Source organism: Lycium ferocissimum, chromosome 5 (genome assembly GCF_029784015.1).
Source record: "Lycium ferocissimum isolate CSIRO_LF1 chromosome 5, AGI_CSIRO_Lferr_CH_V1, whole genome shotgun sequence".
Taxonomy (NCBI): Eukaryota; Viridiplantae; Streptophyta; class Magnoliopsida; order Solanales; family Solanaceae; genus Lycium; species Lycium ferocissimum.
Genome location: NC_081346.1, coordinates 17,466,463 through 17,478,983, shown reverse-complemented (window position 1 = coordinate 17,478,983; position 12,521 = coordinate 17,466,463). Strand labels below are relative to the sequence as shown.

The 12,521-nt window shown below is 37.4% G+C and overlaps 1 protein-coding gene across 1 annotated transcript; it reads right to left on the bottom strand.

Moving 5' to 3' along the window:
• Positions 1 to 4,308: 4,308 nt before the first annotated feature.
• LOC132057615 (ABC transporter B family member 13-like) lies at positions 4,309 to 11,492 on the bottom strand. Its single transcript, XM_059450241.1, has 10 exons — positions 11,358 to 11,492; positions 10,885 to 11,074; positions 10,605 to 10,780; positions 9,769 to 10,061; positions 9,386 to 9,648; positions 8,913 to 9,148; positions 7,141 to 7,537; positions 6,684 to 7,091; positions 5,710 to 6,618; positions 4,309 to 4,868 (listed from the first exon to the last, which is right to left on the bottom strand). Exons 1-10 carry the CDS (start codon positions 11,490 to 11,492, stop codon positions 4,309 to 4,311), a joined length of 3,567 nt encoding a protein of 1,188 aa, XP_059306224.1.
• Positions 11,493 to 12,521: the final 1,029 nt, after the last annotated feature.

The window sequence follows — 12,521 nt, the reverse complement described above, 5'->3', positions numbered from 1 at the left end:
GCTAAAGCGTCTACGAAGCATTTAAATCTCAGGGAAGACATCTGACAAGAATGGCCACGACAGTAAGAAAGGTACATTGCTAATAACTGTTTTTTGGCTATGTCTAACTCACTCCTATACTGTTACAGGTAGACATGCATGACAGGACTAGGGCAGCCTACGCACAAGCAGTTTTACACAGTTCAGAGTTACTGCCTGATAGCTTCAATAAAATTGTCTAGAGACCTGGTCTATGTGACTCAGGTTAGTAGTTTCTTCAGTGCTCACATATGTCGTGGAACCGTTAAAATATTCCAAGTCAGTCTAGTGACCTCTTTCGTCAAATTTCAAAATAATGTCCCATCCAACTTGTTGCCTCTCCCCTGAACCAACTCGCTTTTTTTTTTTTTCCTTACAACCAATCTAAATCGTCACCTCAGCGTCAAAATCCTGGGTCCGCCTCTGACGGTGAGAGCATATTTGAGCTAAACTATTAACGAAGTACATATCTTCTCAATTTTAAATACTTTGAGCACATTTGAACCTTTTCATATTTTTTAGTCTATTCTTGATGTATGATGAAGTTTTCTTCATGTATTTTTTTCAATATTGTAGTTTTTGAAATTTTAAGAGACTTGGCTAATGTTTCTGAATAAAATTCTGTTTCATACTTTTATCAAATTTAAGTCAAGAATCCAAACAGGCTCTAAATCTACCCCAACATATGGACCCTTTTTGTCATTTTCTCCGAAAAACTTCTGCAAGTGTCCGTATACCGTTCGTTCAATTGTATTGGATCATCAATGTCCGATTCTAGCATGACATATAGTGATTTTTGACTCTCATAAGAGCGAGTTAGTACGTGACATGCGACGGAGGAGAGTGAGTACACAAAATGTTCAAAAGTACGTGCATTGGTTTCTACTGGCTTTTATCAGGTTTATTTATGATGGCTTGTGATAAGATAAGGTGCATTCTGTGTTTTAATGATTGTCAAACTGCTGGAGAAATAGAGAGAGACTTGGTTTGCGATTTGTTCTCTTTGTACGTCGTACGGAGTCAGCGCAATAGCGTAAAGCCGCATTTCCCATCGTATAATCGTACAAGCAGTCTGCGCCTATGCTTTAAGTCAAAATACGGGATGAGTGGTCTCTATCTCACCCACATGCTCCCTATATATATATATATATATATATATATATATATATATATATATATATATATATATATATATATATATATAACATGTTCCAACATATTGGGTATCAAAACCTAAACTATCTTGTGCAAACCTTACCGCCACAAGTTCTCAAGTGCTCTCAAGTCTCAAGAACAAAGCCGCTTACAAGCTGAAAGACCTAATCGAGACACCAGATTATGTCTATGTTCTTTAGGTTGTTGTGAGTCTTTGTTTGTTTGTTCTTTAAACTGTAAACCTACTCTTCTCTTTTAAGAAGCTGTTTGTAGGTATTTTGAATTCTCAAAGGTTGCTTGTAGGAAGTTTATCTTCACAAGCTTTTGAGTGGTACACTTGTCTAGAGGTAGTCAAGGTGTATTAGTTGGTTTGGCTAGAGGTAGTCAAACTTTGTTGAATGCTTGGCTAGAGGTAATCAAGAGTGCGTAGCTTACAATAGGGTTATTGTAAGGGTCGAGGGATTAAGTGTGTTAATTCCTAGGTTGCAATGCCGTAATCCGAAGTTCAAAGATAGTGGAGTTGGAAATCCTACGAGGTAGGTCGTGGTTTTTAATCCCTTGAGCAAGGAGATTTCCACAATAATATCGTGCCTATTTACTTACTGCACTATCTCAGGGAACTGGTAGATAACTAGATCCCTCATATACTGTTTGGTGAACGCATAGCCTACATCAGCTTGCTTTGTGAATTGAACTAGTTCTTGGGGAAGCCATGAATGCACTTCTTTGTAAGTGTCACTCTCAAACTTGTCCTCTGGATAAGGGAGTTAACTCAAATAATCGGGATTTCAGTTAGTCTGCAGGTCAAGGAAATTAAACTTGTACCAGACTGGACAAGGCTTGATGTACTTGTTGCTAGAACTCCTTAGATTAGGAGCCTGGAACTCCATTTCTATTTTTTGTGGTTTTGATGATTATTTTCTGAGCAGCCGATCAGAGGATAAACAGTTAGTGGTGTGAATGTCATAATTTGCAGATGCGCTCAGTGCCGGTTTCTACCTTCAAATTCAAAGATGTCTTGAAATTACTTGGGAAAGGAGCTTTATAAATAGGGCGCAAATGACATATATCATAAAATTTATGGAGAAAGAAATTAAATCCAAAGAATAGAATTTGCTGCACCTTAATAGAATTTGCTGCACCTTTAGTTTACTTGGAATTTGGTCCAGGATAGTGGACTTTATAATCAAAGGAATTGTTACTTGATATAGAGTTGTGAATTAAATGGCAAGATGGTTCTACTGGTTCGTGAACTTATGGTTAGTATCCGTCCAAAGAGAATAATGATGTTTCTCGGGCTGCTTGTTAGGACTTGATAATTGATGCATTTACTAACTTGGGTCAAGACTCGACAGGTACTCATTGACCGGCATGGAATTACCTCTCTGACAATATTTCCTGAAATATGGCAATTAGTGTTTTCTAGTTGGTCAAAAGCATAAGTGAATATTAAGAAGCAACTGTATTCATTTGAGTAACTTGATCGTTCTGTTACTGGTGCAATCTGGTTTGCACGTTGTATTTTTGTATACTATTATTTCTTTTGATTTGAGATCTCTTATAAGCTGCATTGATACAGGACCTTGTACTTCCAACATAATGGCTATTCAAGAACCATTTTTGGGATTCAAACGAATGTCAGAAGTATGGATCAACACAATACAATTCATTGATCTTAGATCCTGGTCATGTGTGCATATGCATTATTGCATCCATAAGCAAGTATTTTCTCCAGAAGATCCATTTATGTTTTGTTTGTGCAGTAGTTTCCTTAGGTATGTACTTATCTACACTTTTCAAAGGTGAAATTGAAGTCCCAAGTCTGCCACTTCCCTTATGAACTGATTTTATGAAAAATGAAAAAGAAAAGAAAGAGAGACCTTAGATATCGGTTAATGGATTATGCAGGTAACATACCAAAATTTGATTGTACTGCGAAGGTTCCTGTTTTCAGAGGCGGAGTCAGGATTTGAGGTTTGGGGGTTCGAAGGGAGAACAACCTCAATAAAAAAAAAAAAAAAAAACTTACGAGTTACGCCTAGGGAAAAACTGGTGCAGCCTGCAGGAGTGAGGAGTCTATTTTATTTTTTAAGAAAAGATAACATATAGAAAAAAAGGAACTATAAGTGACGCAGGTGGGTTTCAAACGCACATCTCGGGGAAAAGAAAGGCTTTTCTCGCAGTGCATATACCACTGGACCGTTAGCTTGCCTTTGTAAGTGGGTTCGCATGTAAATACATATATATACACGCTGGATTTTCTAGTACAAATATAGGGTCTACGCAAAAGCTACTGGGTTCGCCCGAACCCCCATGTTACACTGTAGCTCTGGCACTGCCTGTTTTATTTGTGAGCGTTGTCACTTTTCCTGCATATACGTAATTGGTTCCAAAAGGAAAACTATAAGGAATTTTTGACTTTTTCATTTCAAGAACTTGTTCAGGATGTTCTCAGATAACAACTAGAACAGCAATTGTTGCATATGGAGTAGATAAGCACATTTGAGAAGTCCCTTTTTGTGGTGATGTCATATAAAAAGGTCTATTTGCAAATATAAACATATGAAGGAGAAGTTCCTTTTTGTAGATCATTTGCTTTAAGTATTGGAAATCCGGTCACTTAATGGTTAAAAGCATGGGGTTGGAAATACTGAACATATGTGATAGATGTAGTTATTGATGTGCTCTTCTTACTTCCTCTCTACCTTGTCACTTAGATGTTAAAAACAATTAAATGAATCTATTTACCATAAAGCTTTCTGGTCTCCTTTTAGTTGAGGTCAAACATTTTTAAAGTCTTCTGGTTTTGGTCAATTTTATTTTAACTAATTAGCTTTCTAAAAGAAATCAATGCCTGTACTGGTGCTTTATTCATATTTATTGCTTATGACAAATTCCACTATATTTTTGTAGTACCCTTTTCTCCGAAAACAGAATCTGTAGATTCTCAGAAAAATGGTTGGTTAGACAAGGCTAATAAAAAGGGGTGTCCACACCCTGAAGAAGCCACTATATCAGGTTCCACTGAATTGAGAAAGGAGCACGGTGGAGTAGGTATAACAACTAACACAAAAATATAACTTACATGGGAGTGAATCCCAACTTTTGTTTTATGTGTTATCAGTTTTTATCAAATTATTCCACACTTTGGAGCCTAACAAGACTTGAATACACACTGTCAGGCTCCGCCATTAGGGTTGAGTGGCTACCCTTCTCCACAAGCTTACCTTTGTCCATAACAACTGTAGTATCTGAATTTATTACTGTGGAAAGCTTGTGTGCTACTGTTATCTGAGTCACTTTTGTGCCTCCATAGTTGTTCAGCTTCATTGATTCCAATGCACTTACAACGGCTCTTTCGGACTCGGCATCTAAGGCACTTGTTGCTTCATCCAACAGCATTATTGCTGGTTTTTTTAGCAAGGCCCTTGCTATGGCTATCCGTTGCTTTTGTCCTCCAGAAAGTTGAGAGCCCTTTTCCCCCAGAACAGTATCATATCCATTGGCTAAGTTACTTATAAACTCATGTATGTTTGCTTCTCTTGACACTTCCATTATCTCAGCTTCAGATGCTTTTTCACTTCCGTAGCGGATATTGTCCCTAATTGTGCAGCTAAACAGAAGTGGCTCCTGTTGCACCAGTCCAATCTGTGCCCTTAACTTCCTAAGATTATAATATCTTATAGGCTTAATACCTACTTTAATGGGCCTTAAAGCTTGGCAAGATGTTTTGAAGATAAAGATATAAACTTATGAAAAAGGTAATGAGATAATACTTAAACTTACTCAAAGTGTATTTTTCAAGTTTTCAGCTTGTTTTGAAAACAAAAACTATATTTTCAAACACTCACAATTTTCATGGCCAAACAAGCCCTAAATATATCACAAAATATTTTTTTTAAAAATGCAAAAATAAGGCAAACGCATATACATGAGACTATAAATGTGCACTTAAACTAATAAATACTCGCTAATCGCAATTTTGCAAGCTTTCAATTAACTCGGATTTTTTTTTTTTACACTTGAATAATTACAAAACAATAACTTTAACCAATAAAAATCCTTAAAAAAAAGAAATTTCAAATTAAGAAATTTCTTTTTTTAAGGATTTTCTTCTCGCTTTACTTTTCTTAATTTGAAATTTCTTTTTTTAAGGATTTTTATTGGTTAAAGTTATTGTTTTTTAATTATTCAAGTGTAAAAAAAAATTTGAGTTAATTGAAAGTCGCAAAATTGCGATTAGCTTAGTATTTATTGGTTTAAGTGCACATTTATAGTCTCATGTATATGCATTTGCCTTATTTTTGCATTTTAAAAAAAAATATTTTGTGATATATTTAGGGCTTGTTTGGCCATGAAAATTGTGAGTGTTTGAAAAATATAGTTTTTGTTTTCAAAACAACTTGAAAAATACACTTTGAGTAAGTTTGCTGCCTATCCTTGTCACCTCGTAAGTTTTATACGCTATCTTACAAAACACGCCAAGTTTAAGTTTGCGGGCCCATCTGGTGATTAAGCCTCATCTTATATATTTGCTATCAATCAGAACCTTTCCCTCAATCACATCATAGAATCTCAGTAACAGCGCCAAGATTGAAGATTTTCCTGCTCCACTAGGCCCCACAATTGCCATCTTCAATCCAGCTTCAATCTGCAGGCTGAAATTGTTTAGCACCATCACTTCTGGCCTTGATGTATAATGAAATTGGACATTCTGGAACTGAATTTCCCCTTTGATGCTTTCAGATGATGCATTGTCTGGCATGTCTGGTACAATTTCTGTGCACCGATCAAGGCTCTGGAACACAGGTTTTAGAACACCGATGGCTGATAAAACAGTGGGTATCAGTGTCCATAGTTCTGTGATTGAGGGTACTGTTAGGGAAAATATCTGGTATGAACTTATGCCATCTTCAAAGCTGGCTTGGTTCTTGTCAACCAGAACTGTTGTGTACCATAAGGCCACTGCATGAGCAATGTTCCATAAGCAGAAAGAGATGCCTTGTATGATTCCATACTTGATGCTTTCTGTCCTCCCTTTCCTCAATGGTCTCTTTAAACACAGTTTGGCCTTCTCAAGTATCTGTATTTCGTGGCAGAAAGCTGCAACAGTCTTTATATTCATGGCAGATTCGGAAGCTAGGGAAACAAGTTCTGAATGTGCTACACTGCTATCGCTAGAGAAACCTTTAGCTGACTTTGCTTGAACCAGCCCACCTATGAAATGACATGGCATCACAGCCCAGGCTACCAGACCCATTCTCCAGTTAACTATCATGCTCACAGTTGTTGCGATCACTATGGAGGAGACGCACTGGACAATGACAGACATGCGATCAGCTATTATGGTCTTGACTGTGGATGTTTCATTGACTATCCTGGAGGTAAGTGATCCAATACTGTTTTCAGGCTTTTCAAACCAAGCTAGTTCGTTTCGTAGTATGGCTGCAAACAGATTTTGGAATGTCATAAGAAGTTGCAGAGAAAAGGAGGAAGCGAAAAGGACGTACCAGTGTACAAAGCTCGCCTGAGGTTCGTCATGGCCTTCTCTCCAGCTACTCCAAATAAGTAATGTTGTAGAGTGTGGGCAAACAAAGAAAGCAGTCCTATTGAGGTAAAGAATGCTGAATACCGAGCTACTTTATCCTTTGAATCAGGATTATAATATGCCACTCCTATGGTAATGATGTAGAATCCAAAAACTGGTTTAGAGATTCCTGCAAAAGCTGCTGCAAAAGAGCCAATAGCAGTCTTTATGAGCTCGCTCTTATTCAAGCCAAACCAGATTTTGAAGAATACATGCGTTTCTTTTTTTCGTTTCTGCTTCTTCTCATGAGGTTGCTTAAGCTCTTCATGAGGCTGCTGATGGTCCTGAGGCGCATCGTCTTGTTGGATTAATTCAGTTTTCTCATCGGTCGCTTTAATCCTATCAATTATAATGTATTTCATTTTGAATCAATCAATTACTTATTTTAATTTGTATCTTATAATGGGAAGTATGCCGTTGAGTTGCATCTGACCTGGTTTGACAATCTTGGCTGATGTTCTGCATGTTAACCAAGGCACTGTAGAACTCAGTGGTATCTAATAGGTTCTGATGGGTTCCTGTCTCTGTAACTATTCCATTCCGAACAACAGCTATTATATCTGCACCAATGATAGTTGACATTCTGTGCGCGATTAAGATGACTGTTCTTCCTTGCATTGCTGTGTCAAGTGCTTCTTGAACTTGTTTCTCTGATTCTGTATCAAGAGCGCTGGTGGCCTCATCAAGCAAAAGAATTGGAGGGTTCTTTAATATTGCTCTTGCTATTGCAATTCTCTGTTTCTGTCCACCTGATAACTGAAGACCCCTTTGCCCTACCTAGAGTGCGAATATATGACATGAAAACTAAATCATCAAGTCTTAGTTTTCATGAAACTTCTGCTTAAGAAATCAAAACATTGTTCTGAATGTACCTAGAAATCCTGCTCCACAGCGATTTTTCATGACTTATGCCAGAGTGAAGGATGGATGTGAAAGGTGTATATGTATTATACGTTAATGTAGCAGCTTTTGCAGCCTCTCTGTACATAGTATTTTTATTTTATTGTGCATATTTTTGCCGTCTTTTTCCAACTTGTTTGGCTTAGTGACAGTGATTTCTTTTGATATTCTTACTGTGTTAGCTTGGTACTTTCTACAGCCATAGCCTATCACTGTGATTTGTATGTGAGAGAGAAAAAGAAGCTTTGCTCATGTACTTCTCATAGGACACTGTTCAGGTAGCCTCCACCTCAAGCGTACTCTGAATTATTTTATATTGCAATTAGTTTCCGAAGGTATTATTTGTTAATATTCTAGATGTTTTAGTATCTTCATCATTTTGTTAGGTTTAAGTAGGTTCTTTGATGACAAGCGTCAGAGTTGCTGGATTACTAGGGCATATTGTTCAAATAGCCTCCCATATCAGCAAATTAACAGCTCACTGCTGTTGTTGTTATCATTATTGTTGTTGTTGTTATTCATAATTGAATAACTTCTGAGAATAATTCTAGGGGTGTTGCTTATATAAGAAACATTCTTTTATTGACCTTTACTTTCCCACTAAAGTGTAATCTCGAATCTATTTAACAGTTCATTAGGTGTTGGTTACTCCAACTAATGAAACTTGGTTTAATTAGTTATTGGGTGTTCAACTAATTGAGGGTTCACTTAGGAAAGACTTTGAGCTACGATGGTATAAAAAGTAATACAATTGTACTTGAAGTATTGGATAAAAGAAGCCAGGTGCCAGATCTCATGAAGTCTCAGATGAAATTTTGCTAAATTAGTACTGGGAAGTTATAATTTCTTTTATATCAGAAGTGCAGGTTTGGGTGCAGTCCTAATTGCCAATACTTTTGTTTAGTTTAGTTTCATTTTGAATCTTAGTCCTTAGATGTTTCAGAAAAAGAATTGGCTTCCACAGTTTCTGAAACTCCTCAACTTTAACTCCTTAGAAGATCTAGTGGCTATGAACAAGCATGTAAGTTCAAGCCGAGTCTTACTTTCTTCAACAATATGTCCTTTCAGCGTGACTTTGACCACATTATATGCAATAGAATGAAAACTTTATTAATTTTTGCTATTGAACCTCTCGAATTCAACACCACAAAACTGTGAAGTAGCTATATTTCTTCTTTCTAGAATCAACCTAAGTCAGATTTCCTTCGGAACATAGAATAGTTTTCATGTGTCTGAGGGATATTGGTCTGACCTCTGTTAGATATTGATCCGGGAGCTGTTGTATAAAAGAATGCGCATTTGCCAAGGCTGATGCTCTTTCAATTTCCTGATCATCTGCATCCCTTTTTCCTATCTTGATGTCGTCCTTAATGCTGCCAGCGAATAGTGGTGGCTCCTGGGAAACTAATCCTATATTTCTCCTGAGAAACTTTAAATCAAGATCCTTGATGTTATGGTTGTCAAGGAGAATGTCACCTGAGGGGTTTCATACTGAGTTAGTGTTCTGACATTCATATGTAATCCAGGCAACTTTATTTGACTATGCAGATTATGTATATTAAGAAGCTTTTAGACATTTACATATGAAAACTTTCTTTTATATTTTGTCAATGCCCTTGCAAGTTCAGCATGTAAGAGTTGAAAGTACTAATTAGTAGCGGAAGGACGCCGAACCTCTCTTTGGATCATAAAATCTCATCATTAGTGAGATGATGGTGCTTTTACCACAACCGCTACTTCCCACAAGTGCCACTACTTTTCCTGCTGGAATTGACAATGAAAACCCTTGAAGAACCATCTTTTCGGGCCGTGATGGGTAAGCAAAGTGTATATCTTTTACACTAAAATTGCCATTAATCACATCCAGTGTCTTCCCTCTCGAGTCAGCATTGATTGTTGGTTTCCTTTCGATCATCTGGAAGATTTCCTTTCCTGCAGCTTTTGCTTGATTGAAGATTTGCATATCTGGTGTGGCATATGTAAGTGATCTGAGATTAAAAGAAAGATGATGAAACCATCTTTTTCTGAAAGTCTATACTTCAATATCTTCTTCCTCTTCTTCATAACATGGTAGATTATGTTGTGAAATATAATGTTTTGGCTCTTACATTGCACCGAAGAGAATGCTCATAACTGCTGCTATGACATCTCCGCCACTTGATCTCCTGGCTGAGACAACAACAGCTCCCACCCACACAATAAGAGCCCATGAACTGAAAGTTACAGTCTGGAACATGCCTGTTCCAAGACCCTTTATAAATGCTTCTTTCTTGCTTAGATTCGTCTGTCTTTCAATGCAGTCTAAGAATGACTTGATTGATAGTCTCTCCAACAAAAGCAAAAACGGTTTTGATTTGAGAGATTGTCTGTCACGGAGGAGCAGAAATGCAGTATGAATAGTCTACACTTGATAACATGTTGTCACCAAAGAAATGGATAAGCTTGTTACCTGTTCTACCATTGATGTGGCTTGTGACAGGTAAGACATTTTCATGGTTGCGATTGCACTCATTTCCTTTGTATAACTGGCGCCAATTAGTAAGATTAGTGGGACGACAAGTAAGGATAGGCGTGACACTTCCCAGCTGGATATGAATGCAATCAGGACTCCGCAAAAGAAAGTTGAAATGCATGACATAAAATGTCCCAACTGTCAGGAAAGGAAACATGTTAGCTATAACTGAATCATTGCTATTTTGAATGTTAATACTTGATTGTATTAGAGATTTGGAGACATCAGATGTCTGATTCTATGATGAGATTTTTGTGACCTGGTCTTTCCAACTGCCAGTAGAAAGGTCAGAGGAGCATGTTTGACCTAGGCTTGAAACCCGGTGAACTAGCTGTGTCTTTGATATACTTATGCTTGCAGAGATGCACACATGGGCACCTTAAGATTAAAAGATGAGACTGGGCCATAAATAGGTAAGCATGAGCGTTGTACCTTCTCCCCAATCGTATCCTGTATGAGTGACAGGTGGCTGCTTATTCCAATGATTATTTTCCCACTAGTTAAATCCGTATCAAACGCCCCAATCTCCTGTTTGAGAACAGCACTCAGAAATTCCAGTCCTAAACGTGCTACTTGTCTTTGACTAGCGTACATCCAGCATCCTATCTCTGCATCATACATTAACTTCGTTACTTTAGCATACTTCAGTTTCTATATTTTTAATGCCGTAAAATATATTTGGTTCATGTCGGTTTAATAAGAAATTATTGACCTTTTCCTTGCTCTTTTATGTTTTTTTTGTTTAATAGCCTGCTGTTATCAGTTGTGTTTGTGCATGTGTGTGAGCTTGACAAAGAGCTGTTCTGAGCCTTGCTAGTAGAAATATCAGTGACTGTAAGGAAGTTACCTAGTATTCCAGGAGGGAAGGTGGCAAATGCCATATACCAGACAAATGGAATGACCTGCAATAAAGCACAGGAAAAAAAGCTCAAGAACCTTCCTGAAGCTAACAGTCTATTATGATATCGAGATGAAGCAAGGGTCAGAACAATGGGCAGAGTTAGAGGGGCAGAGGGGGTTCATCCGTCCCCCTTCGCGAAAAAATTTACATGGTGTATATAAGATCAATTTTTTTTTAATTGTATATATATTAGACGTTGAATCTTCTTGGCTTCTTTGTTTTTTACTTTTGTTATTTTGAATCCCCTTGGTGAAATCCTGCCTCCGTCACTTGTCAAAACGTACCTTTTTTAGGGCATTGACCATCGCAGCAGTGTCATTTATGTTGTTTCCAAATGCGTCAAGGGCTTTGCCTAGCAGCATATAGCCAACAGGTTGGGCAAAGCCGTGGACGATGGAGCCTAATGTCCCCAGAGTCATTAGTGTCCAGTCCACTGCATCTGCTCGGCTCAGTAGTTTGTGAAACGGCAGAGTATACTCAGAGGCGTATGTAGCCTATAAGGTTGGGGTTCAATGAACCCCAAACTTTGGACAAGTGAGCCTAAATTTACAGTAAAAAATTATTAAAATTGCAATAAATAGTAGATATGAACCCCTAACTTTAAAAATATAATGGGTTCAGTGTTAAAAATCTATAGATTGAACCCATAAAATTTAAATCCTGAATCTGCCTCTGAGTATACACCTTGCTCTTGTCTCTCTTCTCATATTCATTATGATTTGCTTGTTTACCATGAGGTTCCATTTTTCCTGCCATTGCCATGCAGACTTACTAATTAACCTATTTTTATATGCATGTGTTGTTTAGCTCATACAAAAATCTCGTTAGTCACGCCTGAAAGGAATAGTAAGAAATTGACATGAAAAATATAATCCATTATGATATAGCATAAGTACTTCGGCAGGCATGGCAATGCCTTTGCCATCAAATGAGGGATTGCTAGAGAACAAGGTAACAAATAAACTAGTTAACTAGTAAGTACATATATGGGAATAAATATGGGATCTGACGTGACCGTCGACAGTGGATTTGGCATACGGGCAGGCATCCAGGGCGGATTTACCGTTGGCCAGTAGCATTGTTCCATACCCCTAAAGAAATTCACTTATTATGTACTATAAATAATCTTTTCAAAACCCAGTAAGCAGAAAATATTATAGTCCAGTAACTCATAAACTTAAAATTCTGAATCCGTCGTGTATCTAGTCCGGTAAGAAACGAGTGAGAATTATAAAGTTAATGATTGCGTCATTTTCCTTGGTCAATATCTTACTCTCTTAAATCTCTTTACACTGCTGAAAAATCTAAGCATCTAGTGCCTACCTTGTAACTTTAAGTGCTACATTCCTCGTGTACTTCAAATCAGTTAACAGAATTCTTAAATTTGTGGTCTTGTTTACAAAAGACTGTGACATTCTTTGATTGCCGGAGACAGAAAATGGAGAATA